The sequence below is a fragment of the Gopherus flavomarginatus genome, chromosome 14 (assembly GCF_025201925.1).
Source record: "Gopherus flavomarginatus isolate rGopFla2 chromosome 14, rGopFla2.mat.asm, whole genome shotgun sequence".
Taxonomy (NCBI): domain Eukaryota; kingdom Metazoa; phylum Chordata; order Testudines; family Testudinidae; genus Gopherus; species Gopherus flavomarginatus.
The window spans coordinates 645,827-666,150 of record NC_066630.1 but is presented as its reverse complement, the minus strand read 5'-3'; the positions used below and the strand labels follow the sequence as shown (position 1 = coordinate 666,150).

The 20,324-nt window shown below is 60.4% G+C and overlaps 1 protein-coding gene across 1 annotated transcript in view; it reads left to right on the top strand.

Moving 5' to 3' along the window:
* Window positions 1-20,324, top strand: part of PKD1L3 (polycystin 1 like 3, transient receptor potential channel interacting) — a 53,577-nt gene that overhangs the window by 21,700 nt on the left and 11,553 nt on the right. Inside the window, exons 16-25 of the mRNA XM_050923352.1 lie at window positions 7,971-8,149; window positions 8,291-8,437; window positions 8,578-8,780; window positions 9,193-9,389; window positions 10,422-10,652; window positions 12,807-13,078; window positions 13,153-13,387; window positions 16,032-16,131; window positions 17,273-17,416; window positions 19,016-19,201. Of these exons, the coding sequence (XP_050779309.1) occupies window positions 7,971-8,149; window positions 8,291-8,437; window positions 8,578-8,780; window positions 9,193-9,389; window positions 10,422-10,652; window positions 12,807-13,078; window positions 13,153-13,387; window positions 16,032-16,131; window positions 17,273-17,416; window positions 19,016-19,201 (1,894 nt within the window). The remainder of the gene's footprint in view (window positions 1-7,970; window positions 8,150-8,290; window positions 8,438-8,577; window positions 8,781-9,192; window positions 9,390-10,421; window positions 10,653-12,806; window positions 13,079-13,152; window positions 13,388-16,031; window positions 16,132-17,272; window positions 17,417-19,015; window positions 19,202-20,324) is intronic.

Here is a 20,324-nt window from a genome sequence, read left to right as displayed (position 1 = left end):
GCAAACATCTACCCTTCTACCTCTAACAATGCAGACTTGCATTTCACAGCTCTGTTCATTTACATATCTTCCTAACCAGTCTCTAAATTTCAGCCATGGGTCAGGTCAGTCTGGGAGGTAATTAACTCTTTCTGGCCCTGTCACCTTTCAATGAGAGATTATATCACACTCATAACATCTGTCATGGAGTGTGGGGGAGTCCGGTCCTGCACCCCTCTTCCTGGGACTCTCAGTGACTCTCACCCAGCCAGTAAAACAGAAGGTTTATTGGACAACAGGAATGGAGGTTACAGCAGAGCTTGTAGGCACAGCCAGGACCCCTCAATCGAGTCCTTCTCGGGGTTCAGGGTGCTTGGATCCCAGCTTAGGATTCCCTGAATTCCCACCACCCAGCCCAAAACCGAAACTGAAACTAACCCCCTCCAGCTGGCCCCTTCCTTTGGGTAGCTTCCTGGGCAAAAGTGTTGATCTCCCCTCCTCCCCTGCCTAGCTCAGGTTACAGGCTCAGGTATTGCCCATCCCCTAAAGTCCTCCCCTGCTCTCCCATCCCCCATGCAGACAGCCCCTACTCCATTACATCTCTCCCCCCTTTGAGACTGAACTGAGCGAGGTCACTCTGCCCGGTGACCTGGGGAAGTTCAGGGCCCCCCCTCCAGGACAAGGCGTCCACTGTCAGGTTGGCACTTCCCTTCACATGGACCACGTCCATGTCATAGTCCTGCAGGAGCAGACTCCACCTCAGGAGCTTGGCATTGGCTCCTTTCATCTGGTGCAGCCAGGTCAGGGGAAAGTGGTCGGTGTACACGGTGAAGTGTCGCCCAACGAGATATGGCTCCAGTTTCTTAAGGGCCCACACCATGGCCAGGCATTCCTTCTCGATGGCTGCGTAGTTCTGCTCCCGGGGTAGCAACTTCTTGCTCAGGTACACAATGGGATGTCTCTCCCCCTTTTCATCCTCCTGCATTAACACTGTCCCCAGTCCCATGTCTGAGGCGTCAGTGAACACCATAAAGGGCTTGTCAAAATCTGGGTTTGCCAGAACTGGGCCACTAACCAGAGCCTCCTTCAGCGCCCGGAGAGCCTGCTGGCACTGCTCGGTCCAGACCACCTTGTCTGGCTTCCCCTTCTTGCACAGCTCAGTGATGGGGACGGCTATAGCGCTAAAGTGGGGCACGAACCTTCAATAGTACCCCGCCATCCCAATAAGGCCTGGACCTGCTTTTTGGTTTGGGGAGCGGGCCAGTCTTTGATCACCTCCACCTTGGCTGGTTCCGGCTTTAGGAAGCCGCTCCCCACCCGCTGGCCCAGGTAAGATACTTCAGCCATCCCCACCTTGCACTTCTCAGCCTTTACGGTTAACCCAGCCTCCCGGAGTCGGTCCAGCACTTGTTTAACCTGGGACACGTGGTCCTCCCAGGTCTGGCTGAAGACGCAGATGTCGTCAATATACGCCACGGCAAAACTCTCCATCCCCCTCAGTAGCTGATCTACCAGGCGCTGGAAGGTGGCCGGTGCTCCCTTGAGGCCAAAGGGCAGGGTCAGAAACTCGTAGAGCCCCAGAGGGGTGATAAAGGCCGATTTCAGCCTGGCATCTGCGTCCAGCGGCACTTGCCAGTAGCCCTTGGTAAGATCCATGGTGGTGAAGTACCAAGCGCCTCCCAGCTTGTCTAGGAGTTTGTCAGGCCTGGTCATGGCGTAGGCATCAGACACGGTGATGGCATTGAGCTTTTGATAGTCCACACAGAACCGGATTGACCCATCCCTTTTGAGAACCAGCACCACTGGTGAGGCCCAAGGGCTGAAAGACGGATGGATCACCCCCAAAGCCAGCATGTCCCTGACCTCTCTTTCTAGGTCTTGGGCAGTTTTCCCAGTGACCCAAAAAGGGGAGCATCTTATAGGAGGATGTGACCCGGTCTCCACCCGGTGGACAGTCAAATTAGTGCATCCAGGCTGGTTGGAAAACAGCTGTCGGTACAGATGCAGCACCCCCCTGATCTCAGCATGCTGGGCCAAGGTTAGCTGATCAGACTGGGGAATCGCCTCCAGGGGGAACCAGCTTTTGTCCCAGGGAATAGATCCACTAAGGGGTCATCTCCCTGCTCCTCCCAATGTCCACACACGGCCAACACCACATTCCCCCTGTCATAGTATGGCTTCACCATGTTCACATGGTACACCCGACGGTGATGTGCCCGGTTTGACAGCTCCACCACATAGTTTACCTCATTTAGTTGCTTGATAACCTTGAAGGGCCCTTCCCAGGCGGCCTGGAGTTTGTTTTTCCTCACGGGGATGAGAACCATCACCTGATCCCCGGTGGCGAAGGCATGGGCCCGTGCCATGCAGTCATACCAGACCTTCTGCTTCCTCTGGGCTCGGGCCAGGTTCTCCCTGGCCAGGCCCATGAGCTCGGCCAGTCTTTCCCGGAAGGTCAGGACATACTCCACCACCGACTCTCCATCGGGAGTGGCCTTCCCCTCCCATTCATCTCTCAGCAGGTCTAGGGGCCCCCTTACCCGCCTTCCATACAACAGTTCGAAAGGTGAAAACCCGGTAGATTCCTGGGGTACCTCCCTGTACGCGAACAGCAAGTGAGGTAAGTACTTGTCCCAATCCTGCGGGTGCTGATTCATAAATGTTTTTAGCATCATCTTCAGCGTCCCGTTGAACCTTTCCACCAGCCCGTTGGACTGGGGGTGATACGCTGAGGCCCAGTTGTGCTGGACCCCACATTTCTGCCATAAGGACGGGAGCAGGGCCGACATGAAGTTGGACCCCTGGTCCATTAAGACTTCCTTGGGGAACCCCACCCAGCTGAAAATGGTCAGCAGCGCATCTGCCACAGTGTTTGCTTCAATGGAGGACAAGGCCACCGCCTCGGGGTAGCGAGTGGAGAAATCTACCACCACCAGAATGTATTTTTTCCCCGACCGGGTCGTCTTGCTGAGAGGTCCCGCTATGTCCATGGCCACCTTCTGGAAAGGTTCTTCTATGATGGGTAAAGGCCTCAAAAAGCTGCTTTCCCCTTGTCCCAGGCCTTCCCCACCCTCTGGCAGGGGTCACAGGATTGGCAGTACTGTCGGACATGGGTAAAGACCCCAGGCCAGTAAAAGTTCTGTAGCAGCCTCTGCCTGGTGCTCCGGATTCCCTGGTGCCCTGCGAGAGGGATGTCATGGGCCAGGTACAGTAGCTTGTGGTGAAACTTCTGGGGAACCACCAGCTGCCTCCTGATCCCCTATGACTCTATTTCGCCTGGGGGAGCCCATTGTCGGTACAGGAACCCCTCCTCCCACAGGAACCTCTCCTTGCAACCTCTCCTCATGGTCTGTACTGCACTGAAGTTAGCCAGGTCCCTGGGCTTCTGCAAGGAGGGATCTTTGTGCAACTTGGCCTGGAACTCAGCAGCTGGGACAGGGATGGGGACCTGCTCTCTCTTGCTGGCTGGGTCTGAGGCCGCAGCCTCTCTGAGCCGTGTCCCTGGGCGTTCCCTCCCCACCAGGTTAGAGTCCTGCGCCTCGGACAGAGTACCTTCTCCGTTGTCAGGGTGCAGTGCCCTGCGCTGACTCTGACTACGAGTCATGACCAGGGAACCCCGGGCGTTGCTTGGCCAGACCTCCAGGTCCCGCCCCCCATTAACACCTCCGTGAGCAAATGTGGGTGTACCCCCACGTCCTTGGGGCCCTCCTTGGCCCCCCACTTCAGGTTTACCCTCACCACGGGCACCTTGAATGAGGTCCCGCCCACACCCATCAGGGTCAGGTAGGTGTCGGGCACCATCCGATCTGAGGCCACCACCTTGGGCTGGGCGAGCGTCACCTCTGCGCCCGTGTCCCAGTACCCAGTGACCTTCCTCCCATCTACCTCCAGGGAAACAAGGCACTCTTTCTGGAGGGGCAGCCCTGCGCCCACCCTGTAAACCAAAAACCCAGAGCCTGGAGCATCCAGCCCCCCAGAGGAGCTGACCTGGGGACCTCCTCCCTCCTTCACAGGTGGTACGCTGCCAGCCCCCCTTTCCTGGGAATGCTGCCTCTCATCCGACTGGGTCTTTACCCAGTCAACCCTCTGCGGATTGGGTCTGCTCGGTCTGTCCCTGGGCTTGGGGCACTGGGCCCATATGTGGCCTCGTTGGCCAGAGTGATAGCAGCACATGTCTCGTGGGTCCCCTCGAGTGGGTCGGATGGACCTGACGCTGGATGTTCCCCTTTGGTGGGGGTTCTCCATAGGCCCCCGCTGGGAGGTCCCATGGTGACTCTCTCTCTGCGTTGAGGCAGGTCTGCTCCTTCGAGACCCCTCCCTGTTATCCCCTGCCCGACTGTCCACAAATTGGTCGGCCAGCTGGCCTGCATGCTGCGGGTTCTCCGACTTCTGGTCTATCAACCACAGCCTCAAGTCGGACGGGCACTGCTCGTACAGGTGCTCCAGTATGAATAGGTCAAGCAGGTCCTCTTTAGTTTGGGCCCCAGCTGTCCACTTGCGGGCATACCCAAGCGCCCGGTTGGCCAGTTGCAGGTATGTGACCTCACGGGTTTTACGCTGACTCCGGAACTTTTTCCGGTAAATCTCAGGAGTCAGCCCAAACTCGCGGAGCAGGGCAGATTTGAACAGTTCGTAGTCCCCTGCCTCCGCCCCTTTCAGTCGGCTGTACACCTCCACGGCTGTGGAGTCCAGTAAGGGGGTGAGAACTGCGATCCTGTCTGCAGGGTCAACCCTGTGCAGCTCACAGGCATTCTCAAAGGCCGTCAGGAAGGTATCTATGTCCTCCCCCTCCTTACGCCGGGGCAGCAAGTGCTTATCAAAGCTCTTTGTAGGCTTGGGTCCCCCCTCACTCACTGCAGCTGGGGCCCCACTGCTCGCCAGCCGGGCCAGGTCCAGCTCATGTTTACGCTGTTTCTCCTTCTCCTCCTGCTCATGTTTACGCTGTTTCGCCTTCTCCTCCAGCTTTTGCCTCTTTAACTCGAGCTTCTCCCTTTCATATTCCAGCCGCGTCCGCTCCACAGATGCCGAGCGTTGCCGGGGCGATCCCCTGCTGGGGGGTGAGCTTCGCTGGGAGGATCCCCTGCTGGGGGGTGAGCTTCACCAGGAGGATCCCCTGCTGGCTGGGGGGGTCACGGTGCCCTCGGTATTCACTGGGCTCCTCCCCACCCTTCCCCTAGGCATAGAAAGAGGGGGTCTCGGGAAGCCCTCGTCCACCGGCTGACCACTCCCAGCGGGGACAGACACTGGTGCCTGCACTGCACCTGCCCGGCTGCTTCCCTCAGAGACAGGGCTCCGTCCATTCAAGCGATCTCCCTCCTCCAGCCAGGCAATCAGCTGGTCTTTGGTGAGTCTCCCCCTGTGCAGCCCCCTCTGCTTGCACAGCTCCACCAGGTCGTACTTGCGCCGCTTGGCATACATCTTCCTGCTGGCCACTCACAGGCCGGGGTGCTCGCCGCTCCCCACGGTTTCCAGGGGGACCCCTAGTGCACCAGCCCTGCTTGAGGTCACCACCTCTCTGCCAGGGTCGAGCTGCAGACTCCTCCGCCCCTGGGACCGCTCGCTGCAATCCCCCGGGGGACCCTGTTACTGCAAAGTCCTTCTCACTGGGCACACACTCCCAGGGGTTAATCACCCCTACAATCGTCCCTTCGTTTTACTGCTCCCCAGTCACTTACTGCAGGAAGCGCCGTCCACGGGGTGCAGTATATCCCGCTGCTGCCACCAGTTGTCACGGAGTGTGGGGGAGTCCGGCCCTGCACTCCTCTTCCTGGGACCCACAGTGACTCTCAGCCAGCCAGTAAAACAGAAGGTTTATTGGACAACAGGAATGCAGGTTACAGCAGAGCTTGTTGGCACAGTCAGGACCCCTCTGTCATAGTATCTTTCCCCAATCTGAACCTTAGAGTTTAAAAATTGGGGTACCAGCATGAATTCCTTTAAGCTTAATTACCTGCTTAGATTTGATAAGCTGCCACCAATCAGGAATTTCAGTGCCTGATACACTTTGGTCCCCCCAAAACCTTCCCTGGGGACCCCCAAGACCCAGACCCCCTGGATTTTAACACAAGGAAAGTAAACCCCTTTCCTCACCATTGCCTTTCCTAGGATTTCCCTCCCTGGGTTACCCTGGAAGATTACCGCGATTCAAACTCCTTGAATTTTAAAACAGGGAGGAATGTCCCTTCCCTCCCCCCTCCCCTTTCTCCCTCACCCAGAGGCAATACAGATTCAAGCTTCGTGAATCTAAAACAAAGGGATTCCCCCTTTCCCCTACCTTTCCCTTCCCTGTTAAGTACAGACTCAATTCCCTTGAGCCTTAACAAGGGGAAAAAATCAATCAGGTCTTAAACACAAAACTTTTAATAAAAAGAAAGAAAAAGAGTAAAAGTTCTTTCTGCAATTTAGGTGGTAAAAGTTACAGGGTCTGTCAGCTTATAGAAACTGGAGAAAAAGCCTCCTCCAGCAGAAATACAATTTAAAATACTTCCAGCCAAATACACATTAGAACTCTACCAGCCAGATACACATTTGCAAATAAAGAAAACCAATTAAAAAGATTATAACTGCCTGTTCCTTAATACTCACTATTCTGAATATATAGGAGACTGTAGCAGAGAGATTGGCAAGAAAACTGGTTGCACATCTAGTCCCTTTCAGGACCCAGAGGGAACAAAGCCAAACCCAAAAAACACAAACAAAGGCTTCCCTCCACCGAGATTTGAAAGTATTTTGTCTCCTGATTGGTCCCCTGGCCAGGTGTTGGGTTCCCTGTTTGTTAACCCTTTGCAGGTAAAAGAGACATTAACCCTTAACTATCTGTTTATGACACCCTCAACTGAGTCCTTCTCGGGGTTCAGGGTGCTTGGATCCCAGTTTAGGATTCCCTGAATTCCCACCACCTAGCCCAAAACCGAAACTGAAACTAACCCCCTCCTGCGTCTAGCTTCCTGGGCAAAAGTGTTGATCTCCCCTCCCCCCCACCTAGCTCAGTTTACAGGCTCAGGTATTGTCCATCCCCTAAAGTCCTACCCTGCTCTCCCATCCCCCGTGCAGACAGCCCCTACTCCATCACAACATCACACCTGTGCAGCACAGAACCTGCGCAGTGCAGGGAGGCACAGGAGACATGCCACATGGGGTGGTGCAGCATCTGTGCAGTGCATGGTGTGGTGTAGCCAGATGGGGAGCTCTGTGCAGCTGACACAGGGTGGCGCAGGACCCGTGCGGCATGGGCAGGGAGGAGGCCAGACAGAGAGCTCTGTGGTTGACGAAGGGAGGCACAGGACCAGGGAGGAACAGGATCCAGGCTGCATGGGTGGGGAGGAATGCTGGTCAGGGAGCTCTGTGCAGCTGACACAGGGTATCGCAGGACCTATGCAGTGCAGGGAGGCATAGGACTCGGACAGGGTGGGGAGGGAGGAGCGCCGGGCAGCACAGAAGGCGCAGGACCCGGACAGGGTGGGGAGGGAGGAGCACTGGGTAGCGCAGAAGGCACAGTACCTGGCAGGGTGGGGAGGGAGGAGTGCCGGGCAGCGCAGAAGGCACAGGACCCAGGCAAGGTGGGGAGGGAGGAGCACTGGGTAGCGCAGAAGGCACAGTACCTGGCAGGGTGGGGAGGGAGGAGCGCCGGGCAGCGCAGAAGGCACAGGACCCAGGCCAGGTGGGGAGGGAGGAGCACCAGGCAGCGCAGAAGGCACAGGACTCGGACAGGGTGGTGAGGGAGGAGCGCCAGGCAGCGCAGAAGGCACAGGACTCGGACAGGGTGGGGAGGGAGGAGCGCCAGGCAGCGCAGAAGGTGCAGGACCCGGACAGGGTGGGGAGGGAGGAGCGCCGGGTAGCGCAGAAGGCACAGGACCCAGCAGGGTGGGGAGGGAGGAGCGCCGGGCAGCGCAGAAGGCGCAGGACCCAGGCCAGGTGGGGAGGGAGGAGCACCAGGCAGGGAGCTCTGTGCAGCGCCGTGCATGGCCAGGCGCTCTCCCTTGTGACTGCAGGTCGTGCTCACGCTGTATGGGACAGAGGGACGGAGCGAGCCACACTGCCTGCGGGACCCCCACAAGCCTGTGTTTGAACGTGGTGGGCTGGACGTCTTCCTCGTAACCACCTGGAGCTCCCTGGGGGAGCTGCACAACATCAGGCTCTGGCACGACAATTCTGGCTCCAGCCCCTCCTGGTAATGCCCGTGGAGTGAGCCAGGGGGTCAGGGAGGGGGCACCAGCTCCTGTTGTCAGGGGAGGGGAGACCCCTGGAGTGTGTCCCCATGGGGCTGGTGCTGCATGAACAGGCAGCAGGTGAGCCACTGCCCCCTCCCCAGGTACGTCAGGCAGGTGGTGGTCAGCGACGTGACAGCCAGGAGGAAGTGGCATTTCCTCTGTAGCGCCTGGCTGGCTGCGGACCTGGGTGACTGCCAGCTCGATCGGGTCTTCCCAGCAGCCTCCAGGAGCGAGCTACTCTCCTCCAGGTAAGCACCCCAGAGCCCAGCTCACTGCGCACTCCACACCCACCCACCGCTGGGGGCAGCCACAGCCAAAGCAGGCCTGCGCTGGGCCGTGCTGGGCGGGGCAGGTGGCCTCTGACGGCCTGGCACCCCCCTTCTCTCAGGCATCTGTTCTGCTCGGAGCTTGTGGAGAAGGTGACACACGACCACCTGTGGCTGTCGGTGCTGACCCACTGCCCCTGGGACCCCTTCACACGGCTCCAGCGCCTGGCCTGCTGCCTGACACTCCTGCTCTGCACCATGGTCATCAACATCATGTTCTGGAGAGACCCGCTGGAGGCTGGCAACCAGGCAGCCCTGCAGCCAGGTGAGCCGGGGATCCCCCCGCCAGGGCGGAGGCAGGGGCAGGGGCAGGGCCGGGGCTCCCACTCCTGCATCTCCAGTCCTACACAGGTCGTGCGAACCCCATTCCTGCCTGGAGGCTCAGGGCACCTGCCTGCTCCAGGCCAGGGCACTCTAAGACTCAGCTGTCCGGCGTGCCCTGCGGGTGCCAGGTGCCTCAGGACAGCATGGACACCTGAAGGAGAGCCCGCCCTCCCTGTGCCCTGCTTCAAAGGGTTGGACTGGAAGGTGAGGGTGTGGGGGGTTCCACTCAGGGCCACGCCCCTGTGGCCCCCCAGAACAGCTGCCAACGCCCTGGTGAGTGCCTCAGTTTCTCCCTGCACCGCGCAGTCCCACGTGCCCCATGCTGGGCTAACGGCTGTCTCTCCCTGTAGCAGGGCGTGTCCTGTTCACCTGGCAGGAGCTTGTTACCAGCGTGCAGACTGCGCTCATCCTGCTCCCTATCAACCTGGTCGTTGGGCAAATCTTCCAGCTGGTCCCACCGCAGGAACTGCCACTGCCCCCCACAGGCATCCGGCTCCCACGGGCCTCTGCACCTCCCCAGGAGGCGTCCTCCCTCAAGCGCATCACGCAGGTGAGTGCAGAGCAAGGGGCTCCTTTCCGGCCCAGTGAAGGGGTGGGAGTCTGCCACGGTGTCCCCAGGCGATGCTCTGGAACTGCTCCCCACCAAGCCAGGCAGGACTCTGGGGAGCCTCCTCTCCCTCGGAGCAGACTGTCTGCAGGGCAAGAAGCTCACACGGCTTCACCTCCTGGGTCTCTCCTTGGAGCATTCAGCATCCTCTGCCCCTCCACGCGCTTCCCACAGCGAGTCTGCCCAGGCGGGGTCCTGGGGAAGCCAGAGGGTCCTGCACCCCCACTTCGCAGTCAGACGTGACTCTCAGCCAGCCAGTAAAACAGAGGTTTATTAGATGACAGGAACACGGTCTAAAACAGAGCTTATAGGTACAGAAAACGGGATCCCTCAGCCAGGTCCATTCTGGGGCCCAGTGAGCCAGACACCCCGTCTGCCCTCATTTCCCATCCCCAGCCAGCTCCAAACTGAACACCCCTCCCAGCCCCTCCTTTCTGGCCTTTGTCTTTTCCAGGCCAGGATGTCACCTGATCTCTTTATTCACCTTTAGCATCCCCTTGCCAGGGGGGAAGGGCCCTGGCCATTTGTTGCCACGATACAGAGTGTCGGCCATTTATGCACACTGGAGACTTAAGAAATGCATAGGGGAAACTGAGGCACCCACACAGTATTCAGAGGAAACGTTAAGAACAGCCCCACTTCGTCACATCTTCTCTTCCTGGTCCCACAGAGCATGGGATGAGGGACACAATATGGCAAAATGCTCTGTCTGGCCTGGGGGCAGCTGCAGGCTGGGGGGAGCCATGGGGAGCTTCAGGATCAGGGCCCCTGCGAGCCAGGAACAGCTTAGGACTCACAGCTGCCTTGGCTCCTGGCAGCCTCCTGCCACCTGGACCAGCCCTGCCTGGCCCTGCTCCTTGGGCCCTTGGTGATTGGACATGGGCCAGCCCTACCCCCACAGATCGTGTGCGCCCAAGCCTGAGGCTGTGGTGCTGGGCAGGGCCAGCCATGTCCCTGGTGTTTGTCCCCATCCAGGAGCTGAAGGCGACAGTGGGGTTTCTGTCCAGGACCAAGCTCTGCCTGGAGCACGAGGCTCTGCCCCAGGAGATGGACAGTGTCCCTGAGCTCGTGCGTAGCCTCTGCTGCCTTGTCGGCTCTCACCTCCGCAGGGGCGTGGAGCCAGCGGAGCCCTGCCTGGTTAACGGTACAGACACCAACGGCCTGCTCCTGGGAGCCACCCCGCTCTGCCTGCCTGGGCCAATGGAGGTGGGAGCCATCCTACCAGCAGCCCCATATGCCTGCCTCCGGGAGCCGGCAGTGCCACTGCCAAGCCTGCTGACTCCTGTGTGCCAAAGGGACAGGGGTCCCCAAAAGGGTCAGGACCCGGCCCAGAGCAGGGATGCTGGGGGGCTGCATCTGCCCACAGGCCCATGGCACCTCTGCCCTCTCTCTGAGTGCGCCCCTCAGGTGCCAGGCCTCTCCCGCTGTGGAACCATGTGATTCTCTTAGGCTGGGCGCTGGGCTATAGCCCCATGACCCAGCAGGTCCCACTTGTGGCTCGTCCCTTGGGGAGCCTGGGGTAGTGGGGGACAGGGACGGGCCAGCTGGCTGACACCACATCACGGAGGATTTTAGCAATAGGAACAAAGCAATTAGAGCAGAGTTCTAAACCCAGCAGCCTACAACCTTGTGTCTCACCCAGCTGTTCACCATCCCCGATGGGCAGGACGAGCTTCTTCATGGTCCCCAGCGGGGCTCCTCCGCCTCCCGAGAACGGGACAGATCTAGCCCTTAGTGCAGGGGAGAGGGAGGGGGGCTTCCTGCCCCGATCAAAACCCGTTTGTAGGTTGGCTGGAGGGGAGGCAACCCCCCCCCAAGTTAGCAGCTGGGTCTTGTCCCCCCCTCTAGGGTTTGCCATCTCTGCTTCCTTGCCTGTGCTTCCTGCCAGTCCAAGGCGCTCACCCAGTGTGCTTGCACCACAGACCCCACAGTGCACTCGCACCGCAACCCCCCTGTGCACTTGCATTGCAACCCCCCATGCGCTCGCACTGCAGACCCCCCATGCGCTTGCACACCCGTGCCCCCAAGTGCACTCCCACCCCCAGTCCTCCCCAGTGCACTTGCACCACAGACGCCTCCCGTGCACTCTCACCGCAGACCCTCCCAGTGAGCTTGCATCACGGACCCCCCCCAGTGCGCTTGCACCCCGGTGCCGTCCAGTGCGCTCGCTCCACAACCCCCCAGTGCGCTTGCACTGCAGACCCCCCCATGCGCTTGCACTCCAGTGACCCCAAGTGCACTCCCACCCCCGGTCGCCCCCAGTGCACTTGCACCACAGACCCCCCCCATGCACTCACACCGCAGACCCTCCCAGTGCGCTTGCGTCACAGACCCCCCCATGCGCTCGCACCCCGGTGCCCCCCAGTGCGCTCACTCCACAACCCCCCAGTGCGCTCGCGCCACAGACCCTCCTAGTGCGCTCACACCCTGGTGCCTCCTCGTGCGCTTGCACCACAGACCCCCCAGTGCACTCACACCACAGACCCCCCCAGTGCGCTCGCTCCACAACCCCCCCAGTGCGCTCGCGCCACAGACCCCCCAGTGCACTCACACCATGGTGCCTCCCCGTGCGCTTGCACCACAGACCCCCCAGTGCACTCACAGCATGGTGCCTCCCCGTGCGCTTGCGCCACAGACTCCCCAATGCACTCACACCACAGACCCCCCCCAGTGCGCTCGCTCCCCGGTGCCCTCCAGTGCGCTCGCTCCACAACCCCACCAGTGCACTTGCACCACAGACCCCCCTAGTGCGCTCACACCCTGGTGCCTCCCTGTGCGCTTGCACCACAAACCCCCCGTGCACTTGCACTGCAGACCCTCCCAGCGTGCTTGTGCCACAGACCCCCCCTAGTGCGCTCGCTTCCCGGTGCCCTCCAGTGCGCTCGCTCCACAACCCCCCCAGTGTGCTCACACCACAGACCCCCCCAGTGCGCTCACACCCTGGTGCCTCCCCGTGCGCTTGCACCACAGACCCCCCCAGTGTGCTCGCTCCCCAGTGCCCCCCAGTGCACTCGCTCTGCAACCCCCCCAGTGCGCTCGTGCCACAGACCCCCCCTAGTGCACTCACACCCTGGTGCCTCCCCGTGCGCTTGCACCACAGACCCCCCCCAGTGCGCTCGCTCCCCAGTGCCCCCCAGTGCACTCACGCCCTGATGCCTCCCCGTGCGCTTGCACTGCAGACCCCCCCCCCAGTGCATGGCAGACACCCCTGCAACGAGGCCAACAAAGAGGAGTCGAGATTGTCTCAGACCAGCTCCAAATCTGTCCCAGCCCCTGGCAGGCCGGGAACTGTCATCACCTGTGTGCAGCGGGGCACAGAGGCCTGGGGCGGGATTGTACCCATGAGCCCTCTCACCCCAGAGGGCTCCCGGGTTCTGCGCTGGGCGCTGTGAGTGCGGGGGGCTGGCCAGGGACGACAGGACTAACGCTGCCTCACCTGCTCTTTCAGAGACTTATCACCATCTCAGCAGCCACCTGAGCCACGTGCTGGGGCCGCTGCTGGCCCAGCTCCGAGCCCTGGACCTGAGCAAGCTCTGCAATCCCCACGACTACCTGCAGGCAGCCGGCCAGCTGCAGAGCCTGCTGGAGCAGCTGGAGCAGCCAGGCCCGTGCCAGGAGCCTGGACTGGCCAGGTAGCCACGCGCCAGCCTGCTGCTCTCCCTCAGCTGCCCAGAGCCACTCAACCTAACCGCCCCCCTTGTTCCAGGGGCAGGAGGAGCTTCCCCATCTCGGAGCCCCGAGGGCAGAAGGCCACCATCCCCTTCCAGCTCCAGCGAGAGGCTCTGTTCATCTGCTGGGTCACCGTGGCTGCCACCAGCCTGGCCTCAGCCTACTTCACCATCCTCCTCAGCCTACAGCTGGACAGACAGAGAGCCACCAGCTGGGTCGTCTCCATGCTGCTCTCTCTCCTCCAGAACATCTTCATAATGCAGCCACTGAAGGTAAAGAGCTCAGCGCGGGAGCCCCGGGGAGAACTGGGTGACAGCCATGGCCCAGCCACAGGCCCTGCATAACTATGGGCCCGGCACAGCCACGGGCCCGGCACAGCCATAGCCACGGGCCCAGCCCACCCACAGCAGAATCACAGGCACAGCATAGTCAGCATCCCAGCCCAGGGAATCCTACCGGCCAGCTGCAGATCCCTCCACATTTGTGATTGGATCCAGAATCCTACCTCACTTCCTAGCTTAATCTGCTGTCATGTTGCTGTTAAAAAACATCCATATTCCTGCCCAGAGGTGGCATTGGAGGGAGAAGCACATAGCAATGAGCCCCAGTCCATCCCCGCTGTGCATGGGGTGACTCGCTGAGGCCTGGAGCTGCACTAGCCCAGAGAGGAAATTCAGCCCCTGGGTGCTGGAGGCTCCATGGCTGATAGTGGCAGGAGCATGGAGCATCCGCCAGAAGGCAGGTTACAGCCCCAGGCAGTATCAGCATGTCTGGCACCAGAGTACAGGTGAGATGGCTGAGATACAGGGTATGTGAGCTACAGCACCTGACAGCCAGACGCAGCCAGACCAACCTTCTCTAGAGTTCAGAGTCTGATGCTCCCCTGCTCTGGGAGCTGAGAATGTCTCACCTGGTGTCATGTGATCTGAGAACGCATCCCCCCCCCCCGCCCCCTCTCGCCCCTCAAGATCCAGGAACGCATCTCACACCCAACCCCCCAGGATCTGTGAACTCGCCACCCCCTCCAACGCCCCCACTCCCAGGATCTGGGAACACGCCACCCCTCCACACACACACCCCGGGATCCAGGAACGCGTCATACCCCTGTCACGGAGTCCCCAGGCGATGCTCTGGAACTGCTCCCTGCAAAGCCAGGCAGGACTTTGGGGACCATCCTCTCCCTTGGAGCAGACTGTCTACAGGGCAAGAAGCTCACACGGCACCTCCTGGGTCTCTCCTTGGAGCATTCAGCATCCTCTGCCCCTCCGTGCACTTCCCACAGCGAGCCCACCCCAGTAGGGTCCTGGGGAAGCCACAGGGTCCTGCACCCTCACTTTGCAGTCAGACGTGACTCTCAGCCAGCCAGTAAAACAGAAGGTTTATTTAGATGACAGGAACATAGTCCAAAACAGATCTTGCCAATACAGACAACAGGACCCCCTTTAATTAGGTCCATCTGGGGCCCCCAGGGAGCCCAAGCCCCATCGGGGCACCCCTCTCCATTTGCCAGCCAGCTCCAAAATGAAAAAGCCCTCCAGCCTCTCACTCAGCCTCCCCTCAGCTCCTCCTCCAGCCTTTGTCCAGATTCCCGGCAGAGGTGTCACCTGGCCTCCAACCCCTCTCCTGGTTCTCAGGTGACATGCTCAGGTATGCTCCCTTCCCCAAGGCAGCCCGTCCCAGCAAAACTTCCCAGGTCAATACTCTCCACTCAGCATTCACATAACACAGCAAGACCATTCCCACTTCGTCACACCCCACACCCTCCCCCGCTCCGTGGGATCCAGGAACGCATCTCACGCCCAACCCCCAGGATCTGGGAACACACTACCCCTCCACACACCCTCCCCTGGGATCCAGGAACGCGTCACTCCCCTGGGATGTGGGAACGTGTCACCTATACTCACCTGCAGACATGGGATTTAGGAACACGTCTGTCCTCCTAGCAACTTGTTCTCAACTGGCATCAACTGTCTCTTAGCTGAGTCAGAGCATGGGGGCTGGTTCAGAGAGCAGGTCAAATCAGCGTATTCAGTGCAGATGTGAGAGGATTTCCCGTGGTGCAGGCACAAGGGGTAACACACACAAGGGCGACCAACAAAAGTGAAAATACACTTTGAAGACTAAACTTAACTTCAGGAAGATACACTCTGTCCCCTACAGTCAGTTCCCAGCAGCCTCAGCCCCCCAAAGAGTCACTGTTCTCAGAGGTACAAGAGCTCTGGTGGCTTGTATCCAGGGCTAGAACAATGTGTACGAGGGGTGCTGAGAGCCATTGAACCAACTGTAACATCATATGTGATGGAAACCACATCAAGCCAGGGGGTGCGGCAGCCCACAGCACCCAGTAATGGTAACGACGGGTTCTTTTATAGTCCAGTAACCTCTGAGTCGGTGACAGCCAGCCCAGCCCTGCTGGCGTTCGGGATTCAGCCGGCGCAGGTGGCGCTGTTCTCTGGATCCCGCTCACCGGCCAGGACCTCTCTCAGGAGCAGGATGATGAAAACCCAGGGTCCCAGGAGAGGGTCAGGTAGCAGCCAGACTGGCGAAGCTGCTCTAGTAGCTGCTGGTTTCCTCCAAAGGCTCTTTCTTTAATTACCTCAAGAGAGGTAATGGGCATCCCCTTTTGGTCCTGGCCACCAATTAGCTCCACTTCCGGAGAGCCCAAGCTTGGCTCACCTCCTGGTTACCAGCCCTGCGTGACGCAGCCCTTGCGGCTCGCAGGGAACCCGCCAGTCTCTGTCTCCCTTGTGTAGCTTCTCTCGCTAGCAGGTGGCGCAGGCTACTGTGACCTTGTGTGACCTGGACAGTGGCACTGGCGATTAGGGTGAAGTTGTGGGCCCCGTTCGCCCAACATGCCCTTGCGCTGGCACCCCCGGGGGAGGCCCCAGCACTGACAGCCTGTGCCTCTCCCCACAGGTGGCTGGGCTCACCCTGCTCTTCTCACTGGTGCTGAAGAGGATGCTCTGGCAGGACAAGGGGAAGGAGCAGCAGCTGCAGAGGAGCCTGGCTCTCCTGGGTAAGTGCAGGAGCTAGCCAGACGCTCCGGCTGATGGCAGCAATGGGGCAGGGCTCTGGCAAAGCACACTGCAGCCCAGCAGCCGAGCCAAAGCCTGGCTAACTCTGACCCATTTGCATTGCAAATCCTGAGCCAGCTACCCAGGGCAGGAGGCGCTGCATGGCCCACGGGGCTGCACGGGGCTCTGCCAGGCTGGGCAGGGGCACCCTAGTGTCTGCAGCAGGGTCGGCAGCACCACAAAGCTGGACTCTTGCAGGGTTGCATCCCCTGTGAGGCTCGGACGGTGCCGCGGGCTGGCCCCACTGGCTGCCTGATGCTGGCCTGAAATGGAGCCCAGCTGCCGCAGAGCAATGTTGGCTGGTCTGTGTTCAGGTGCAGCCAGTCAGAGCACTTGGCAGACATGCCAAGCTTTGTCTCAGGCACTCTGCAGAGCCCTTCAGTGGGGCAGGACCCACACTCGCGTCACACCCCTGAACAGCAGCTGCCTGAGCAGGACAGGCTGATGGTACCACAAGCTGGCCCTGCCCAGCACCTGGGGCTCATAGAGGTATAAGTGCCCCAGAATGCACCAGCTGGTACTACTGCTCCCTGGGCATGAAGGAAGAGAACCTTCTGACTCAACTGGAGCCTTACTGAGCTGGCTGCCTTAATATCCTGTGGCAGAGAGTTCCACAGGCCTGGGCGGTAATGAGCAAAACACATTTCCTTCCATCCATTTTAAATCTGATTTTGTGTGATCTTTGTACACTGCGGGGCTCCTCGCCCCCACTCTGCAAGACAAGTACACACCCAGCGGCAGCGCCTGCTCTTGGCCCCAGAGGGTGCCATCATCAGAGTCATGTTCCCCATCAGACTTCACTGAAGCCTTGTGAGCTCAGTGATTCCCCTCTCCCTTGGCAGGCTGTTAGCTAGGCACTGGGTGTGGTGCCAATACCTGTCCCTTGACTCCTGCTGGTAACATTGCAGGCCAGAGCTCGCCATCGGCTCAGCCTTTGCTCGCCCTGGTTACTTAGCCTCTCGCCAGCCTGTGTCCAGGAGCGTTATGGGGTGAGGCCGCCCCACCCAGCCGCCAGGGAGGGCATCCCGCGGCAGGCCCTCAGGGCCACTGCCAGTGCTGCAGCACTGACACGTCTTTCTGCAGCCAGGTGCCCCTACTTGGAGCTGCCTGGGACAAGAGACTGGAATGACCCCGTCTACCACCCCCCATGCCCAAGACCAGCGCCCCCTCGAAGGCGGAGGACCTGGAAGAAGAAGCAGCTGTACACACAGCTGGGAGAGATCGTAGGTAGGGCTGGGATGGCTCTGTCCAGGCCCCAGCAAGGGCGAGAGGCTGCAGCAGCCAGTGCCGTGGGGCAGTGAGATGGCCCCCAGCCCCAGCGCCCCCACCTCACCTCATCCCATGGCATTGTTGGTAGAGCTGAGGGGCCCCAACACCCCAGGGCCCCCCAGCTGCAGCAAGCCTGAAACGAAGGCTGTGAGCTGGCGCTGTGCAGCGAGCCGGGTGCAGGGTAGCATGGGCCAGTTTCGTGGAGCAGGAGGCTGGTGGCTGCCTGAGGCAGGGCTGGCAGTGGGCGGGAGCCGAGCCGCACAAGGTCCCATTAGACACATGGTGTGTGGGAAAGGGAGCCAGCAGGGTCAGAGAGGTGCAGATTAGGGGCTGGGCTGGGGTGTGCAGCAATGGGGAGTGCCCCAATTAGCCTGCTGGCAGGACTGGGCCACGTCTGACGGGGCTGGGAGTACAGAGCCCAGGGCCCATGGGGGCTGGGTCTAGGTCAGGCTGCCACCAGGATGCTAAAGGCAGTGGGGGTGGCACCAGAGCCACTCAGAGGATTCAGGGGGCCTGGGTCTTCAGCGGTGGGGGGCCCCCACTTTGGTGGTAATTCAGCAGCGGGGGGTCCTTCTGCTCTGGGACTCACCACCAAAGTGCCCTGAAGACCCACGGCGGGGGCTCCCCGCCGCCAAATTACCGCCAAAGAGCCGGCACTCTCCCCGGCACGGTCCCAGAAGAAGCTCTGGGGGCTTGGGCCCCGCGAGAGTTTTCCGGGGCCCCCACAGCAAGTGAAGGACCCTGCTCCAAGGGCCCCAAAAAACTCTCGTAGGGGCCCTGCGGGGCCCAAGGCCTGGGGCAAATTGCCCCACTTCCCCCCCCCCCGGCGGCCCTGGGTGGCACGCCTCTGCGGGCTCTGGAGGTGCCAGTCACCCCAGCGAACGCGCCTGCTCTATGCCAGCAGGCCTATGCCAGCAGGCCAGGTCAGGCCTGGCGTCCCTTGGGCACAGGGCCATCCGCAGGCATGCACAGCATACACGGCTGCATCACCAGGACCATAGGCACTGACTTCTCATCTTCCCGGGGGTGCTTGATTCCTCCACCTCTACTCCTGGCCCTGCCCCCACTCCATCCCTTTCCCCAAGCCCCCACCCCACCTCTTACCACCCCTGCTCCACCTCCACCCTGCCTCTTCCCCTACTCCTCCCCCGAGCGCTCCCCTCCCTCCTGGGGCTCGAACACCACAAATCAGCTGTTTGCGGCGCTCCAGAAGCGCTAGGAGGGAGCGGGAGGTGTTAGTAAGCGTGGGGCCGCCGATGCGGGAGAGGCACAGAGGGAGGGGGACGGGGGGGGAGCTTAGTGCCGGTGGGTGCACCGCACCCACTCAGTTTTCCCTGTGGGAGCACCCACCCATGGCATCCACGCCTGTGACCACGACAGCAGGTCAGAGCGGGTGTGCTGCAGTCTCCTTCCTAGGCAGAAGGCAGGGGCTGTATTTACAGAGCCGAGGCGCCAGTGCAGGGCACTAGTTTAATAATACTGCGTAGGGCCCCATAAATCCTAAGGACGGCCCTGCCTGGGCAGGCTCCGAGCGGCCATCCTCTGTCTGCCCGGCAGCACAACTCGTTCTCCTGGCCTCACTGACAGTCGTGTGCTACACGGAGCGGAGCCCCCACGAGCTGTACTTCAATGAGGCCATTCGCAAGAGCATCACACCCAACTTCCACTGCATCCGCGGCCTGGGGGACTTCTATGGCTGGGCGCACGGCACACTCCTGCCCAGCCTTGACGGGCCACACCCAGGTGAGAGCCGCCTCCCCCACCCATGCTGCAGGGACCCACCAGGGCCTGCCATGCCCTGCCCTGCCCCCGGGGCGGACGCAGACATGGGCAGAGCAGGGAGCAGGGAGTGCCTCGCCCCCCAGGACAATAGAACTTGGTGTGGAAGAGCGAGGGCGTGGCTGGGGGGAGGGGCTGCTCCCCATCATTGCCCCCCAGGGTGGTGCCTCCCCTGCTGCTCACCTCTGCAGGCCTGCCCTGGCATTGGCAGTGAGGCCCATGGGGCTGGGCTCCCAGAGAGCAGCATAGTCAGGCACCGTTTGCCCCCAGACTCTTCAGGGCTCTGCAGGCTCCATTGGGGATTCCACTTTGAGGCTGTTCTAGAGCAGCGGCTTTCAACCAGGGCTCCACGGACCAGCTCTGATTTCCAAAGGGGGCCGTGGCCCCAGGCCTCGGTTTTCAGGGGTCTGCAATGATAGAAGATTAAACAACACTGGACTGGAGGGAGGGTTCCCACCCCGCTGGGATTTGAGTGGCCTGGCCGTTTTTTTATGTGTAACCCTTCTGCCCCTCTGAATTGGCAGCAACAAGGGCCGGGTTCAGTATCCAGGGGTTCCGTTTCAGTAACACAATGCATAACCGGCTCGAGCCCCCACCCAGTGACCTGGGACACTCACATACCACACACCCCTGGGCGCCTCTAGGAGGCAATACTTCCCCTCTCGCAAGCACGGAGTCTGAGTGTAGCAAAATCCTTTTAATAAAGGAAGGAATCAATGTGGCATCCCACTGGAGAAACACCACAAACAGGGTTATAACACAAACCATAAACAAAAAAAAACAATAAAACCCCCACCCCCAGGTACGTTTGGCAATGTCCTTTTCCCCTTAGGGTCTTAATTCCAATCACCCCAAAGTCCAACAACCCAAAAGTCTCTGGTCAGTGCCACCCCAGAATTCGAGAATTTATCTGCAGAGTTTTACCCCCTCAGCCTGAGTGGAAAGGCGGGGAAGTCCACACAGGGTGTAAAGGGGCACCTTACGTGGGCCAGGGCCAACTGCTCTGCCTCTCCGTGGAGTTCTGCTGCAGCCTTCACCACGAGCAGCTCCGCTACACCAGCTGTGCCGCTCCTCCAGCTGTCCCTGC